The 19302-nt window shown below is 39.6% G+C and overlaps 1 protein-coding gene across 1 annotated transcript in view; it reads left to right on the top strand.

Moving 5' to 3' along the window:
• EXT2 (exostosin glycosyltransferase 2) overlaps positions 1-19302 on the top strand; it is a 132303-nt gene that overhangs the window by 52914 nt on the left and 60087 nt on the right. The window contains exon 8 of the mRNA XM_090262394.1: positions 13297-13428. Coding sequence (XP_090118520.1) covers positions 13297-13428 — 132 coding nt within the window. The remainder of the gene's footprint in view (positions 1-13296; positions 13429-19302) is intronic.

Raw genomic sequence — 19302 nt, 5'->3', positions numbered from 1 at the left:
TGAAGAGAGGTTTAGGAACCTCTGGGACAACTTTAAACGTGCCAACATCGAAACCATAGGGATGCTAGAAGGAGAAGAACAACAAGAAATTGAAAACTTATGTGAGAAAATAATGAAGGAAAACTCCCCAAATTTGGCCAAGGAAATAGACATACAAGTCCAGGAAGCACAGAGAGTCCCAAACAAGCTAGACCCAAAAAGGACCACACCAAGACACATCGTCATTAAAATGCCAGAGGTTCGAGATAAAGAGAGAATCTTAAAAGCAGCAAGAGAAAAGCAGAGAGTTACCTACAAAGGGGTGCCTATAAGACTCTCAGCTGATTTCTCAAAAGAAACTTTGCAGACAAGAAAGGACTGGCAAAAAGTATTCAAGATGCTGAAAAGCAAGGACTTACAACCAAGATTACTCTATCCAGCAAAGCTATCATTTAGAATGGAAGGGCAGATAAAGTGCTTCCCAGACAAGGTAAAGCTAAAGGAGCTCATCATCACCAGGCTATTATTATATGAAATGTCAAAGGGACTTACTTAAGAAAAAGAAGATCAAAATTATGAATATTAAAATGACAACAAAGTTGCAACTGTCAACAACTAAATCTAAACAATAGAAACAAAATCCAACTAAGCAAACCAGAATAGGCACAGAATCATAGGTGTGGGGATCATTTGAAGGGTTATCAGCTGGGAGGGGGAAGGGGGAGAAAGAGGGAAATGGTGCAGGGACTAAAAAGCATAATGCGTTGATACAAAATAGACAGGGGGAAATTAAGAATAATATAGGAAAATGTGAAGTCAAAGAACTTACATGCACAACTCATGAACATAAACTAAGGGGGATGGGATTACTGGAGGGAAAGGGGGTACTGGGAAGAGGGGAGCAAAGGGAAAAAAATTGGAACTACTGTAACAACATAATCAATAGAATATACTTAAAAATCGCACTCCATGCTGGGCCTGAAATGTCCCGGGCCTCAGTTCTCCGATAGAATTGCCACCAAGTTTCCTTCAAAAGAAGACACAAGCAAAAAACAAAGAAATAAAAAAAAAGAATTCAGATCTTTTGGCAGTGATTCTGTTACAGAAACAGGGGAGTCCAAAAATCCCCAGAGTTTGCTGCTGGGGGATGGGGAGAAGTAAGCAGCTTTTCAAATGCTTCCACATGCCTGAGGCTGGTGGCTACTGTCTTTCTTATGCAAATGGCTTTAATGCATCCAAAGCCTCAGGCAGATGGGAGGAGTCTTGAACCAGGGGACGGTATGGAAAGCACACAGAGCCTACGTAAGGTTCTGTGAATGGTCAGAACTGTTTGCAACGCCCACTGCGTCAGATGACGCAGTCAGGGATATATAAGCAGCTGCGGACATTTTAGCTCAGACTCTCTCTGGCAGGCTCGGGCTCTCACTCAGAGACTCTCTCAGACTCTTGCGCTCTGACTCTCGCTCGTGCTCTCACTCTGGGACTCTCTCAAGCTCTCGTTCGGGCTCTGGCTCTCACTGGCACTCTGGCTCTCGCTCTGGCGCTCTGACTCGGGCTCTCACTCGCGCTCTCAGGCTCTCGCTCTCTCGCTCTCCCGTGTGCTCCCTCCACGTGGCTTGGTGAAGGGGCCTTCTCCATGTGGCTTGGAGAAGGGGTCTCCGGGCTGCTTTAAGAGGCTTTCGCCATGCGGTTTTGAGGAGGAGAGGAGATCTGCGCGGTTTGCAGGAAGAAGGCAGTTTGCAAGGAGGCTGAGAATCCAGGCGATCCTGCATTGAGAGCTGGAGGGCACCACAGCACAGAAAGGACCTCCCCAATCAGGATTGAATGATTGGCAGCTGCTGGTAAAGCTGAACTGTGTTTGGAAAGTAGGGAAACAGTTTCTCTGACTTTCCGAAAACTAGCCTGGTTTGGAAGGGGGGGAGGCAAGGATATGTGTTTGTGGGTGTTTTAAAGAGCATAAGACTTAACAACAGAAATCCGCAAATAACTAAATCTGTATAACTGTTAAATAAACAATTCTTTTTCTTTTCACCAAACTCTGGTATTGAGAGTTATAATTTTGGCGGCGGGCAATCGGGCCCCTAACTAAAGAGCCCGTGGGTTTGTTTTCAACTGGAGCAGCCCAGGGGTTCTGTAACAATTTGGCGACCCAGATGGGACGTTAATAATTGCCCGTGGCAGGTCGACCCCCTTGGGAGACACCTTCTGAGGGCGCCGACCGCCTAAGTACGCCTGTGTGGTGAAAAGAAAACAGAACTGGGAAGAGATTAGAGAAGTAAGATTGTTTGCTAAAAATTATTTCTGAGCATTTCTGAAATAATGGCATCGTGGATACTAGATTTGTTTGTCCGGTTAGGAGAATTCCTGGAAGTAATAGAATTATGGATGCCGGAGTGGTATATATGTTTTCTAGTCCTTGGGATTGTTTTGGTTATAGCCATAAGCATGTATGTCTGGGTTAATAAAAGCAGTTCTGGGCAAGTCCCTGATGGCAGCCCACTGGAGAGAATTTTGGAAAATTGGGATATGTACTATCGTTATCCTATGACTACCCTGGCTGGTTTGGCTCAGTGGATTGAGCGTCGGCCTGCGAGCTAAGTGTCGCTGGTTCGATCTTCCAGTCAGGGCACATCAGAGAAGGAAAACTCTGATTCCAAAAAACCTCCGCTGCCTTGCGGCATACCTCTTCAGGGGAAAGGCTAAGGGAGTAAACCCCGACAGAAAATCCGGAGCCGGAGTCCCTAAGGCGGTTTGACGTTGTAGTCAACACCGGCAACTCCTGCGGCGCACCTGAAGCCAAGCTGTATGGACTCCGTCTTTCCCTTGGACCCTTCAGCTGCGAAGAGAGGGGGGGTCTGCTGCATGGGCAACAGCAGACCCTCCATATCACCCTGCCCAGGCTCTGTAGCTTCAGCTCCACTGGAGAGCACACTCCAGCGTCATCGCAAGATGTCGATTCAACACGGGAGGAGACAGATACCGCGTCACTCCCGAGTCGGACTGCACAGCCATTCTCGGCGGTGCAGATAGACTCTTAAGAAGCTACACCATCGTCTCTCGAGACGGACGGCTGCCGACGACTTAAAAAAATAAAAATAAAAAAGTCAGACATTACTTTTGCACCAAACTGATAGTTTAGCTGGGAGGGTAAGTACCTCCCCATAGAATATCAGGGGTACAGAGAATAGATCCTAACTTTTGTGTTAAAATTGTCACATTAATTAGAAAAGAAGGTGATGGATGTTTGGGAGGCAGCTGATGTCTATCAGAAAGACTAAGAATAATCTGGACTGTGAGAAATTGGGGTGATCGGAAGAGCTCCGCCACTAATTCTTTTGTCTGTGTCTGTGTGTGTGCATGTGTGAAAACTTACTGGGTATTGCTGGATTGTGAGAGTGTGGGTTTCTGTTTTATTATTTTTAAAAATGTTTTGTAGCTGGCTACTTATTAGATTTTTAATTTTAGTTCTGGCTGTTTTTTAGCTGATTCTCAAGGATTTTCTTTATAGCCAATCTATGGAAAGCTCTTGGATTTATTTTCAATTTTTTTCCTTTCTGTTTTCTTATTAATGACTTCTAATTTTCTTAGGTTTATCTCATCCTTTTTCAAATTATCAAATTGGGTACTAAATTTTGATGTAGTAATTCTGAGTATGTCAGAGTAAACTTGAAGTATGAGATGAGAAGTAATCAAAATTTCAGAATTACTTGAGGGCTCAGTATATTTCATCTCTAAGATTTTTAATAAAAAGTAGCTATATGCTTTTCTCTCTTAAGTAGATGAGATATGTTATCAGGCTTCAACTTAACATTTAAGGCAAGTGTCTGATTTTAATTTTGGTAAAATTAATGAGGAAAAAAATGTTTTAATATTTTTTTCAGCCACAAATCCCCATAGATTTAAGAGTTTTAATAGAATGCCCTACTTACTGTATGTACATAAACTAGGTTGAAATATTTATAATATTAAGTGAATTCAACTTCATGGTCTTTATTTCTTTCAAAATACACTAAAAATAGTGTGCTAATATTTTGGTATTCCTTCCTCCAGGAGGTGGAGCTTAATTAATGTTCGCCGTGAGTATACACTGAACATAGTAACTTGCTTCTGACAAGTAAAATATGGAATGAGAACAGTAGTAACTTTATAATCGAGAAACCTGACAGACGCCACCTTGACCAGGGGATCAAGTTTAACTTCACCTGTAATGAGTCATGTTGATATCAAGTATCCCCCTGATATGACATGAAGAAAAGGGTACATCACTTCTGTAGTGTTCTCCAAAATTCATAACCTCTAATAATTAGCAAACATCAGATCAACCCAAATTGAGGGACATTCCACAAAATTCCTGACCAGTACTACTCAAAAGTGTCAAGGTGGTGAAAGACAATGAAGGACTGAGAAGCTGTCACAGATTGGCAGAGACTTAGGAGACCTGACAACTAAATGCAATGCAATATCCTGGATCAGTTCCCAGAACAGAAAAAAAGACCTAAGAAGAAAACTGAAAAAATCTGACAAGAAATGAAGAGGTCTGTAGGTAACTTCTTAGTTCTGCTCATTATTCCGTGGTGATACAAGGTGCTATCATTGGGGGAAGCTCTGGGGTGAGGGGTATTTGGGAACTCTGTACTACAATTGCACCTGTTCTCTAAGTCTAAAATTACTTCAAAATAAAAAGCTAAAAAAGAATGCAATTATAGCTTTGCATGGTAAAGAGATAAAAAAATATATTTACACTTACCAAAAAATTGTGAAATGAACTCTGCCACTGTGAACAAATGTCCATGGCTTTGTGTAAAATTCCCATGCATGTGACATATGTGGGTTCCTCAAGTGCCATGTTCAAATAATTGAGATGATGGGGCTGGAACAACCACCTCCAGAGGGTGCACGTGGAGAGGGCAAGGAAAGGGGCTTCATGAATGAGGGTGTGAACAAACGTACGCTCATATTACATGTATTCGTAAGGTACTTTAAATGTAACTAAATTAACAAAATAAATATTTTAAGGAAAAAATGGTGTACTGATAAATCCCAGGTATATTAGCCTTTTTGTTTGTTTCAGAAATCCCTTTTTATTGTAAAGAAGGTAAATTCTATTTATTGTTGTTTACTGAGTCCTTGAATGAAGGTGTACCAGGTGTTTGTGAACTTGCCCTACTCTGTCAGAAAAACTGGTAACCTGGTACAGCTTTATAAAACTTTCAGCATATGAGAAGTGCCTCTGAGGGGGTTTTGTTGATATTCTTTTTCCTTATTTTAAGTAAGTTGTCATTTAACTCTTACATATATAAAAATGGAGTAAACAAAAGAATAAGCAAAACCAGTGTGGCTTGCAGTGATTCTCAATGAGAAATCAGGATGCTTAGATTGTAAATTGGCATCACTGTTGGGGTTTTTTTTCAGCTGTTGGGTAGAGATTGTTAGAGCCCTTCCCTGCTACCTGCAGGCCGTGGTGAAGTCATTCACGAAGGGCATTGGGCTCCCTGCGCTTGCACGGTCACCTTTGCCACAGGTTGGTGAGAAGAAGACCGAGTGGGCCCACAGAAGCCTGCTGCATAGGACACTTTGCAAAGGCAGGGATGCTCACTGGTTCCATTTGTCACAGCAAACAAAGGAAAGGACGGAACGCGCCTTTCGTGCATGTGTTGGTAAAGACTTGAAATCCCTTTGGAAGTTTCAGATTCATCTTCAGACACAGCTTTGAAAAATTAATCCATGAGGTGTGGAAATATTTTCCAGCCCTTCTCTTGAAATAAATGGTCCTGTCAATGTTAGTGTGTTAAGAGAAAATTTCCTATAGCTCACATCTCTTGAATTTCCTAGGTTGCTTCAAGGCAGGGTACTTTTGCATCTTTAATGGTGCAGCTGTTTTGTTTATTCTTCAACTTTTTGATAGAGGAGGCGAATGTTTTATTTAATATGTCTTGGTTCTCTGAGTTTCTTGAATCTGTGTTTTGTTGTTTTTCATTAATTTTGGGAAATTCTTAGCTATGACTTCTTTAAATATATCTGTTGCCTTATCCTCCACCCCCTTTTTTTGGACTGTTACAGGTATATTAGAACATTTGAAATCTCCTACAGTTCTTGGATGCCCTGTTCTGTTTTATTGTACTCTTTTTTTTTTTTCTCTGCATTTTGGTTTGGATCATTTCTTTCTTTCTTAAATTTATTTTTAGAGAGGAGAAGGGAGGGAGGAAGAGAGGGAGAGAAACATCAATGTGTGGTTGCCTCTCACATATTTCTATGCCTATTTTACAGACAAGAAATAGACTTATAGAATTTAAATGCATTGTCCAGGATGATACAATTAGTAATTAAGCAACTTCCAGTTTCTTGTTTCTTTTTTCTTTTAATGTTAGTCTTTTAAAAAAGATTTTATTTATTTATTGTTAGAGAGAGGGGAAGTAGGGTGCAGAGAGACAGCAATGTGTGGTTGCCTCTCACACGCCCCATCTGGGGACCTGGCCCACAACCCAGTCATGTATCCTGCCTGGGAATCGAACCAGCAACTTTGGTTCGCAGGCCAGTGCTCTCCACTGAGACACACCAGCCAGGGCTAATAGTTTCTTTTTTATTGTATTTTTTTCCATTACCATGTATCCCCTTATACCCTCTTCCACCTCTACCCACGCCCCTTCCCTTCAAAAAAGTGTTGAAGGTATTCTAATGTAAGTGACAAAGACCCTAAGGGGAACAAGATGGATGTAAGTTTTGAGGAGAGAGCTTTCTGATTATTTGTCCTGCACTGGCACTTTGTAAGCAGGAAGCTTTATAAACCTCATCTCATTAATCATCACAGTTTCATGCGATAGGTGTTACGATCTATCGTACAAATTTCATACTTGAAATTGTGCAGGATGCTCATATAAATGCCTCTTTATACTGTACTGCACTGGTGTCCTCTAGACACATGTCTTTGCTGTTGGCTGTAAAGTACTGAAAATCAGAAAAATTAAGCCCATTTAATTGATGTGTAACCTGAAGTAGCAACTTCAATTTGAAGTACCTATTTGCTTATGATGGTTTTAAGTTGGCCTAACCCTTGCCCTTTAGGACCTTTATTATTTTCATGTTTGAAAGCATTATAGGAGCTTCATAGTTTTTATGCTTTGAACTCTGCATGCTTTATAATGCTATAGTGCTATGGTATTTGCTTAATGAGGAAAGGTTTAAACACTTTGTTCATAGTTATGTTGGTATGACCAGTGCACACGTGACTTAACTCTTCAGCTGTGCAGCTTCCACAGTGTAGGGTGTATGGGGATTTTCCATCGCTGTAACTTTTCAGCTAGAGATAAATATGGCCCATGTTTTAGGGTGGGGAAAGCCCCAAACATAAGCTTTTGCTTTTGCTTACTGCATAAGAACAGCAGTGCTTTGGGATATTGCCAATGTAGCTGAAAACTCCTTCCTCTCTTTCAACAAGTGGCTGACCCTGCATCCTGGAAGAGCTGTAAATCGAAATGCCTTCTAAACACTTCAAGGTGTTCCAGAGGTCTTGCAGAAATAATTAAGCAGAGAAGTTCACTTGAGCTATGATTATTGGCAAAACTTGCTTCCTTTACAGTGACTTGCAATTTGGTGGACAGAGTGAGATGATTTGAGACATCTTAAATTAGAAGCTCTGTCCTACAGTTGGTCCTTTGGCTGGTATTCTAGGTGGATTTGTTACCAATCGTTGTTTTCTATAAATCCCAGAAGCTGCTGTCTCCACTGTGATTAAATGTGAACATAAAGCTTTGAAATGTTTGTTTGAGCATGGTTTAATTAGAATATTATTTAAAATAAAAGAACATATGATGATGGACCCATTTGGGTAGAAATTTTAGGATGTGTGTGTTTATGTGTGGGCTCATGCTTCTTAGTGAGTTTTTACACCTCTCCGTTTCTTGAAAAAGGACTGTTTCCTAAAACTTACCATGTGCTGGTCCCCGTAATTCTCTGGAATAGAGCGGGACAGGTCTGGATTTAGTGTTTGAGCTGAGATGCATGGGTCTGAGTTGTGAGTCCGCCACTTCACGTCTTTGTATTTCACATATGACATGAAATTTGTATCTGCCCTAAATAAGGGACAAGCTGGTTATAAAGAGCAAGTAAGATCATGTATTCAAAAGCAGATAAAACATCCTAACATTTGCAAGGATGCTGATTTTTTTTTTTTAAGTCACTTTCTACACCCAAGGAACACATAACCTAGCTGGAGAGAGAAAAGCAATCATCTGAAATAACAGTAAAACAATTATAGTATATAACAAATAAATTATAAGGTAAAGGCTTTAAGTGCTGTGGGATTTCATAGTAAGGGGAGATTGTTAATATTTGGGGTTATCAGTTAAGGTTTCCCAGGAAGATATATTCTTACAGGTCTCACAAATTGTAAATATTCTGTTGAAGTGATAGAGGGAGAGGAGCAGCAACACAAATTTAAGCAAGAATAAGATTCGAGTGAAGAGGGTATAGCTGAGAAGCAGCAGCAGGCAGCTGGCCAGCCCCCAGGCTGGACCCAGATGGGAAACTATAAGATAGTTTAAGTCAGATGCCTTTGGAAGCTAAATCTGTTTCAGCTTTTCAAGAAGCAGGAGAAATTCTCATTGTGATGCTTTTGCCTTTTTCATATAATTAGTGGAGCGGATAGTTGGCACATAACTCAGAAATTATCCTGGGCTTTAACTAATGAATGGAGGACTCGCGCAACAAACAGAACCAAAGTTCGCAAGTCTGGACTAGACAGTGTCTTTTTCCTTCACATCTCTTGGTTATGCATCCAGTTTCCTCATGTTAAATTTTCATGCATTCACCCCCTGTGCAGATCCTGTGGCGTCTGATTTCGAGTGGAATCAGAGGTGTGAACGAAGCCGGGGAGGTCATCCAGACTAGCAGCCTGCTTAGTTAGCAGCTGAGTTTAAATGCTGCTTGGATGAGAAACGGTGTTCTTTCAGAAGACTATATTGGACTGTGACAGATCGGCTGGTATTGAAGTAATCCTCTTGCCAGAAAAAGAAAAAGAAGTATTAAAGCTTATTAAAAGAGATAAAACAACAACATAGAAGCATTGAAAAGCAACTAACGCAGTCAGTACTTGAGGGACTGGGATTCCTGAGAGAAAGGAAGCACACCGAGGTGAGCGGCATATGCTCTCTAGTTCTTTCCCTGGAGGCACACGCTGATTCACAACACAGGGGTATAGAGTCTTAGCAGAACGTAGCAGTCCCATAGGGCCAAGAGGCTGGAGTTGGGGGTTATGAAAATATCTGAGATGTAGAGGACAGAATCCCAGGGAAAAGGGAACCCCAGGGAAGTAAGCAGAAAAATGGGCATTCAGTCTTCCTTTGAGGTGTTTGCCAACTTCCAAGGTGCATGTGATCAGAGCAAGACTCCAAGAATGTCTGCAGAAAGAAGCAGCTGGGAGCTTAACAAGCTGTGTAAACATTCCAGCAGCCATATATAGCGTTGACAAGATAAAGATTGTGTGCAGGGCCTGCCAAGATAGAGGGGTCCTGGTAATTAACCCCGGCTTTAACTAAAGCTCCAAAGACCCATACCTTAAGAGTAAGGAAAAGCTGAAAAAAGCTGCCCCTAACAAAACTAAAACCAACCACTAACAGGATTAGAGTTGTCTGACTGCATTTGTTGTACCTGACAGAGAATATATTACAGTCTTAGGAGGAAGATGATCTAGATCCCCCAGAACCTCTACGATGATGAAGACAGAATGTCTGGGAAATGACAAATTAAAATGCATGCTAGAATTTGAAACCAAATGACCAAAAAAAAGAGAAAAAACAGATAGTACAAAGAGACCTACAGGTGATTTCATATACCTGTCAGAAACTATGTTCAATATAATAGAAGAAAAGATGGAGAATTTCAATAAAGATTTGAAACCTACTTTTAAAATGTCAAATGGTAATGCTGGCACTAAAAATTTAAGAACTGAAATTAAGAATTCAATACATGAGTTTAATAGCAGTTTAGACATGCGCAAAAAGAAGAGGGGGATATTGGACCATGAGAAAATTGCTAGAAAATATCCAGATTGGAGCACAGAGAGAAAAAATAAGAAAAGGGAATAAGAGAAATATGCCACACAGTGAAAACATTTCATGTATGTGCAGTTAATGGAGCCCTAGAAGAAGAAATATTGGCTGAGAGTTTTCTTAAAATGGTGAAAGACATAAAACCACAGACTGCAAAAACTCTTCTCTCCTTAGTGGGATAAATTCAAAGAGCCATACCGAGGTATATCATGTTGCAATGCTGTGAGCCAAAGATAGAAAAAGCTTAAATGCAGTCAGAATGAAAAGTCATGTTATTTTCAAAGGAGCACCAGTAAGTCCAATAGCTTTGATTTATTAGCAAAAATTGGATGAAGCCAGAAGACAATGAAATTATATTTAGAATGTGCTGGGAAAAAAAGGTTTCTAGCCTAAAATTCTCTATCCAGCAAACATATTTTTTCCAAAACAAACATAGGGGGGAAAAAACTTTAAAATAAAAACAGAGAAAATGTGTGGTCAATTGACCTGCAGCAGAAACAACAATATCTTCAAGCAGCAGGAAGATAATTTGAGATGGACACTCAGATGTGCTTGAAGAAGTGAAGAATACCAGAAAGGGAAAATGTATGGTAAAATAAATGAAAATTTACTTTTAAAATCAATAATAATGATATCTTGTACGATTGAAAAGATGTAGAAGAAAAGTATTAGTAGCACAACAGATGGGCTAGGATAAACTGAGGTTTTCTTATATTGTTTAGTAAGTTGTAAAATTACTAATTTGAAGTATAATATCATAAAACAATAATGCTTACTTTAATTGCTAGGATAGCTACTAAAGGAACAACAGGAAACTAAAAATGCAGCAATTGAATGAAGAGGAAAAATATGGAATAATAATTTAAAAATTTCACCAATTCTGAAGCAAGAAAGGAGAAATAAAGGAACAAGAACAGATGAAACAAATAGAATGATCACACAGTTAAACTCAGCCATATCAGTAATTGCATCAAGTGCAAATGGGGCTATATGTACAATTGGAAGCCAAAGATTTTTGATGATATAAAATATTAAAATTCATTTATATCCTTTTACAAGGGACAATCTTGAAACAGCATTGAGAACACAAATTTGAAAGTAAGGGTGTGAAAATAAGACAAACGTACAAATACATATATGCACACACAAACAAAGTATTAATAAGGGTATAGAATATTTAAACAGCACTAATAATCAACTTACTCTGCTTGACAATTATATAACATTATACTCATCAACTGCATAGTATACTTTTTATAGATTATTTACAGAACTAAAATGCTTAGGCCATAAATCATGTTTAGATAAATTATAAAGTATTGAAAGAACAATTACAATCTGACCACAGTGCAAACAAAATGGAAATCAGTAACAGAGAAATAGAAAAATTCCAAAATGTTTGGAAATTAAACAATATACTTCTAAAATGACCTAAATTATAATAAAAATGACATATAAATGTGTGGCATGCATTCAAGATAATGCATAGAGGTAAATTTATAGCTTTAAATGCACATAATAGAAACAAAGATTAAAATCAGTTAGCTAAACTTCAATCTCAAGAAACTAAACACAAGATGAACTAAAGTCCTCCAAAATAGAAGAAAGGAAATAATAAAAATAAGAGCAGAAAGGAATAAAATAGAAAAAAAAAAGTGATTAAAAAGCCAAAACCATAAATTGGTTTTTTGAAATGATTAATAAAATTGACAAACCTTTGGTAAGACTAATCACATGCAAAGAGAAAATTCACATATTATCATTATCAGGAATAAAAAGTGTATTACTACAGATTCTACTGGCATTAAACAGACATTAACACACACTTTTAGTCTAATAAATTTAACAATTTAGATGAAATGAGTGTAGTCCTTGAAAAATAATATTGGGTTGGCCAAAAAGTTCATTAGATTCTTTTCTGTAAGATGGCTCTGGTAGTACTTAGTTGTCTTTAACTTCATTCGACACAATTTTGTTAGATTGTATTGTGACAGCTGTCATATCAACGTGCCTTTTTTAAAAAAACATCAAATTGGTGAATTTTTGTGCCGCCATTTTAATATTGAAGATGGAAGAAGATACGCAACATTTTCAGCATATTATACTTTATTATTTCAAGTAAGGTAGAAATGCAACTGAAACACCCAAAAAAGATTTGTGTAGTCTATGGAGAAGGTGCTGTGGCTGATCAAACATGTCAAAAGTGGTTTGCGAAGTTTCTTGGTACTGTTGACATTTTGGCCAAATAACTCTTTGCTGTGGAGCTATCTTATGCATTGGAAGATATTTAGCAGCACCCCTGGCCTCTACCTACTAGAAGCCAATGGCGGGAGATAGCCAACATACTCAAAATACCTAAATCTTATAATAAAGTTATTGGTGAAAATGAAAAATGAGTCTCTTATTCTGTGGAAAAACCATATGGATGTCTTTGACCAAGCCAATACTTAACAAAGCTGACACACACATGAAGATACATGTAATCCTATGTCTATGAAAGAAATTAATCCATGATTTAAAACCTTCACACACCAAGGAACATCTAGCCCAGATGGCTTTTTTGATGTATTCTTCTTGACAAGGAAGAAATAATGCTAGTCTTACATAAAATTTCTCAAGGAATAGAAAAAGAAAGAATACTTTTCAACTCATTTTATGAGGCTAGCATAACCTTAATACCAAAACCTGACTTAAATATGATATTATAAGTGGAGCAAAAGAAGTTAGACAGAAAAGAGTAGATATTGTTTGGTTCCATTGATATGAAATTCAGTAGTGGGCACAATAGAAATCAAAATAATGATTTACTCTTAGAGGGGTGAGCTACCAACTGGGATGCAGCATAAGAGAATCTTCTGGGGTGCTGGAACACTCTTTATCTAGGTAATAGTTATAAGTATGTACATATGTAAAAGTTCAGTGAGCTGCACACTTAAGATTTGTGCACTTTATATGTATGTTATATCTTTAAAAAGACTATAAATTTGCTCTGGTATACCCATGATATTTTCATCATCACATAATTTCTTTTGTACCTCAATTGAATCCAGGGCGTGCGTCCCTTGCTCACATTCTGTTTTGACTATTTGATGAATGCGCACTCCTGATGGAGCGGACGTGAACAGCAGGGAGCATTTGCTGTAGGCTCGCCCCTTTTGGGGAGTCAAGGAATTACCCAGACACAGCACTGGGTGTGATTGGGGATCTAGTTCTTCCACGCTGTTTCCCTTGTTTGCTCTGCTCACTGAATACAGTGTTGTTTTCTTTACAGGCACGGTGGTTCTGGGAAGCATACTTCCAGTCGATTAAAGCCATTGCCCTGGCCACCCTGCAGATCATCAACGACCGGATCTATCCATACGCCGCCATCTCCTATGAAGAATGGAATGACCCTCCGACCGTGGTAAGCGAATGCCAGTGCTAGCCACGTCAGGCACGGTCCAGCTGTTGGGATGGGACAAAGGAAAATGTACTGAGTTTGTCAAGGTTATTTAAATTCTAGCTTTCTAAAATGAAAGCGTGCTCTTCCTCTTGGAGTCTGGTATGACAAAAGTAAGAAGTATGAAAGTAGCAGCTTCTAGTTTGTTTTAAATGTGCTTAGGAAGACAGTATGTTTATTTATGGCAGCGATAAATGGGGAGGCTTGGATCTTATTGGAAATCAAAGGCTTCGTGATGACTTTTGCAGTTATGGTGCTTCGAACTCTTGAAAAGATTCTGTAAGCTACTTAATAATAATAGTTTATACTTCAAGAGCTTACTCTCTGCCAGGGACTGTGCTTTACATGGATTATTTCAATGAACATTTCTAACTCACTGTGAGGAAAATAGTCAGCAGAAGTGATCTAGAGGCATAATGGATTGCCACAGCCACTTGCTGAGGCCTCCGGGCTTCTCCCTGGCTTGATGGCTTCACAAGGCCCTTGTGGCCTTGCAGGGACTGTGGAGTGGCTACATCTTTCTCGCTGAAAATGCCTAAAGCTCTGGGGCGGGCAGTTCTTGCTTCCTAGCTGCTTTGGAGCACACCTGGCTGTCTAGCTCAGAGAGCCCAAGGCTGTCAGGTAAGATAACTAACTAGACTCCATTCTTCATTCTAACCAATGCTGTCTTTCTGGCCAGCCCTCCCGGTCTCCTGATCCCACCTTCTCAGTAGTGCTGTATACTGCCACCTGGTTCATCTTCATACAGGAGCCCACCTCCCTCCTTTCCCCCTCCCTCCCTTGCTTCCTTCCTCCAGTCTTTATTAAGCAGTTACTATGTGTCAGGCACTTCACCAGGTGCTGAAAATGTAGAAAAAGAAGCCAGGCCCTGCTTTCAAAGGAACTCTTCGCTAACTTGGGAAGCCAGCAAGTAAGGCTACAGCGGTCTGAGAAGTGCTATAAGAGAGAGGTGGACAGAACGCCCTGGGGGTTGGGGGGGCTGGGGCGGGAGTGCTCCTTGCTGGAAAGGGACAGAGAACTTCCTGAAGCGAGAGAAAGTAAACAGATGCGTAGGGGAAAATGGAACGAAAGCACACCGTTCTGTTGTGCTTGAGGTAAAGTGTACTTCTGTTCATCTCCTCCTTTGAATCCATTACCAAAAGTAACCTTCCACAGTGTGTGTATTCACATATAAGTACAATTCTATGATTTTTAGAACACAGATGGGGTCATATGACACATATTGTTCTGTACCTTGCCTTTTTTACTTTAATAAGAGATCATTGACTGATTTCCATTTCATTCTGTGTAGTATACAATCGGCTGTTCATATCCACCAGTTTCAATTCTGTGAGCTTTGTATTTGTGGATTCAGCCCACTGCAGATCGAAAATTTTTTTTTTTAATCCCAGAAAATTTCAAAAAGCATACCTTGAATTGCCACATGCTGAGCGCTCTCCTGAGTCCATAGGAAGGATGTGATGTGTAGGCATGCCCTGCCATAGCCTAGATGCAGAACAAATACAGATTATATGCAAGCAGTATGCCGTTTTATATCAAGGACTTGAGCATCTCAGTTTTGGGTCCCCTGCGAAGGGGTTCTGGAACCAGTGCCCCACTATGCCAGGGGATGACTGTACTTCAGTTTTAAGGGTAGCTATCTAGTATTCCTTTGAGGTGTATCTTACATAACAGGTCTGTTAATGATAGATTTAGATTGCTTTGCCCCCTGTTTTCAAACAGTAGTACAATACTTTTATATATGTTTGCATGTAAATGTGTAAATTTATTTATGGAATTAATTTCAGCTGATAAATTGCTTAAAGAATCTACACATTTTGATGTTGATAGATATTAAGAAATTGCCCTTTCAAATGATTATACTGACTTAAGTTCCACCAGTAACAGTTTGGTTATTCTGGTTCTCCATGCCATCAGTGACCCTGAATACTCAAATTTTTGCTCATGTGTTAGGTAAAAAATGATCTTACATGTTTTTTCAAGTGGAAGGTTGATATTTCTGTTAGTTTTCCCCAGAATACAAATATAACTCCAATTTATATTTTGACTTGTCACATTGAATCTTTAGATTGTTTTAAGCATTTATTCATTGTTTAGATACGTACTTATTGAGTGTCTGCTATGTTCCAGATGGTGTTTCAGGTACTTGAAATGTATCAGTGAAAAAAGCAGAGAAAGATCCACGCCTTTGGGGAGTTTATATAGCAATGGGTCTTACTATTGGGAAGCAAGATTCACTTTCTAGTAGAATTTTAGTTTTCCTTATATAGGTCCTTCATAAGTCCTGAAAAATTTTCTTAGATATTGTATCTTTCTTATACTCTTATAAAGGAATACTTTCTGACATTATAGTTTCTTACTGGCTATCATTTATATAAAGATATCTTATTGGCTTTTGTATATAAATTGTGTATTCTTTTGCTGAATTCTACAACTTTCTTTTTTTTTTTAGTTGATTCTTCTGTGTTTTCTAGATGTATAATCATATCTACAAATGTTAATTTTGCTTCCATTTTCCAGTATTTGAACCTTTTCCTTTTCTTAATCTCATGACCTTGGCTAGTACTTCTAAAACAATGTTAAATGATCATCTGAGTATGGCAGGAGAAGTGGAGGTGTTAGCTAGTCAGAGGAAGAGGGAAAAGTTAGATTTTGTCCAGAAGGAACAGCAAATTCAGAGGTGTAGAGGGGTCGGGAGAGCATGGTGGTTTGAGGAACTCCAAGGAGGTCATTGTGGCAGAAATGAAGGGGCTCGTGAGGGAGAGCCAGAGAATGAAGCCTGAAGAGACCCCAGATCGCCGACTACCTCATATCTAACAGAAGGTGCTGGAGTGTTACCTGCTGGTAACAGGAAATCACTGAAACATTGAAACGGGGAAGTAGTGTGGTGAGATAGTGTTTCGGATCAGTCTGACATCGCTGTGGGGGATGCTTAAGTTGCAGTGGGAAAAGCCCGGAGACAGGAGACCGTTTTGGGAATCCAAGTGAGACTTAATGGAGAATAAATTCATGCAATATCCATGAAAACTGCCCGCTGGAACTAGCAAATGAGGGAGTTAGGGAAGTTGGGATCTAGGGTGTAGTTTGTCCAGGTAGAGAATGAATGTGGGCACACGGGGTTGTGGGCGAGGATGGTATTAGGGTCCAAACTATCGAGACTGCAGGGCCTTGCATGGTCTGGCCCCGGTCCGCCTTCTTAGCTTTATTTCCTTCTGTTCTCTTTGAGGGAGGTCTAGATTTCTGGCAACACAACTTGGTTCTTCCTGTGAATACTCTATGCTTTTCCCTCTCTGAGCCTTTGACTGCTGGTCCCTTTACCATAGCCTTTATTTGTCCACATTTTGTCCAAATTTAAGTGGCCTGCTCTTATACCCCTTTTTCTAGGAGGTTTTCCCGGACCCCTAAGCAGGAAGTACTCTTTCCTCCTTGTAACTCTTAGAACGTATTATCTGTGTTTCTTTCTATCACTTCACGTGCATAGAAGTATAATTCCTGGTAAAGTTGTAAGCCTTTTAAGGGTACTTCTGAGTTATCTTGTTATTCCTCTCAATACCTGGGGCAATTTAATTCAGAGAGGAGGCCCTTGATATGTACAATAGTCCCTCTCTATATCGTGGTTCACTTATCGCAGCCTCACTGTATCGCAGGATTTTAAAAATATTATATTTAATTTATCGCAGGTTTTTCGCTGTATTGCGGGATTTTGCGGTACTGTATACGTATGTTGTTAAGGTTACGTAGGTTTAAGAGTGTAGAATATGTTAAAGAATATAAGTAGTGTTTATAACAGTGTGGGAAAGGTTAATAAGGGACTGGGAACAGTTTATAAATGTGTGGGAAGGGTTTCTAAAGCCTTAAAATATATATAAATACTAAGATAAACGTAAAGTTCCTACTTCGCAGATTTTCACCTATCGCGGGGGGTGGGGGTGTCTAGAACGTAATACCCGCGATACGTGAGGGAACACTATAAAGAAGGGGAGGAGAAGGACTGGGATCCCAGGACTTGAGCCATCCAAGCCTCACTCACACACTGATGTGGCACCCATCATTTTAGTTGACCTTCACCTGTGGGGAAGGTGGGGAAAGTGATAAGTTCTTCCTTTATAAAGCTGACATGATGAGACTGACTTATCTAAACTCAAATAATTGGCAAGTTGTGTAAACAAGTGAGAACTCAGTTCTTCCACCTACAGATTATTTTAAATTGCTTGTGGAATTTTATGGGAGGCATTGAGCCTCCTCTGGGCTGAAACATTTCTACCATTTCAGGCATATGGTACAAGCTTTAGATACAGAATTATCACATCTGTTCCTTTGCATGAGATTCATACTGCGGGATGGTCATGACCCAGCCAGAAAGTGTAAAACAATGGGACTTTTATCTAAAGCTCTAAGAAAAGTTTAATAAGAATAAATAAGAATAAATGGTTGGGATTTTGGTTCTCTGTCTTTCATAAGAATATAAACTAGAAGAAAAAGGTACATGAAATTTTGCAGTTTTGAAATAGATGTGTTTTAATGTAGGACAAAATAGTCAAATTTGGGAAAGAACATAAGCATAAAGCATCAATGATATGTTACTGGAAAATATAGTCTATATTTTTTCCTTTAACTCTTTCTTAAGTAGTCCTTTTCAGGGGAGTTTAGTGTTGACCCTGTTTCTAGGTGCCCAGATGATGACAGCCCTGATTGACAGCTGCAGGTTTTACATTCTGTAACTTCAGCAAAAGCAACTGGCCTGAGAGGTGATGATTAATTTACAGTTAACTTTGCCCCGCCCCTTCAGAAATACTTAACCTACTCTAGGTACGATTACTAGGGACCCGACTTGCAGGGGAGGCTCCCTATTCCATCAAATTTACAGTATCAGAAACCGCGAGGTAGGAGAGCCTGTAAACCATGCACTGAGCTCGCTCAGACTGGAGAGGAAGGGCTGAGGGTAGAGCCCTGCTTGGCCAGATGCTGCTGCATTGGTCTAATGTTTAAAAAAAAAAAACAAAAAACTTATTGTGTGGATTAGGAAGACAGTGAGGGGTGGCCTTGCAGAAACCAAGTGTTCATGTCACCAGATGCTCTGCCATTCTTGCCTGTCACCAGATAGGAGACTGATTGCATTATGCATATTGTGCCACATTTTCAAAACTTGAAAAAGTGTGACAAAATCATCCTTGAGCATAATTTTAAAGTAGCAGCTCTGTCTGGTTTTGAGACGTTGGCCCTTTGTTTTGCATCTTTGGAAAGCATTTCTCACCCAGTTATGAGCGGAGGAGTTTGTTTTTATCATTAATTTTCTAAGCTCCTCACTTCAAGGCTGCCTGTGTTTTACTACCTTTTCAGTCTCTCCATACTTTCATTTTTCTGCAGATATCAGCAAAACTTTATCATCTCCCCAAATACTCCACACCTGTATCACATCTAACGTTTAGTGGCGTTTCTGGTCTGGCCCCTTGGCAGGCCTCATCCCTACATCTGGGCCTAGCCTGTGTAGCTGAGAATCTCCTTGGACCCACTCCCTCGCCTTGCCTCTGGTTCTCCGCCAGATGTGAGCATGTCTGGAGGACAGAGACTGAGGCAAGTGAGCATTAAGTGTGATATAGGGATGGAGTAGGCCAAGAACTGTGAGATTTTGGATTCCTGGCATATGTCACTGAAACCACCTTTTCTCAGCAATAATTTTTTTAAAGCTAAATGTAATATAGCCCTAAAATCATGTTGTAGAGTGGAATTATTTTCCCGTGTTATTTTTCTACAATGTGATTTTAAAGGTTATTCCCCACCTTTTCAATGTTATAATTTTATTTACCCAGTCCTTTTGACAGTTTTTCCAAATTTGCT

Source organism: Furipterus horrens, unplaced genomic scaffold (genome assembly GCF_987537825.1).
Source record: "Furipterus horrens unplaced genomic scaffold, mFurHor1.1.pri manual_scaffold_2, whole genome shotgun sequence".
NCBI lineage: Eukaryota > Metazoa > Chordata > Mammalia > Chiroptera > Furipteridae > Furipterus > Furipterus horrens.
The sequence above is the reverse complement of the archived record's forward strand: the minus strand, read 5'-3'. Positions and strand labels throughout refer to the sequence as shown.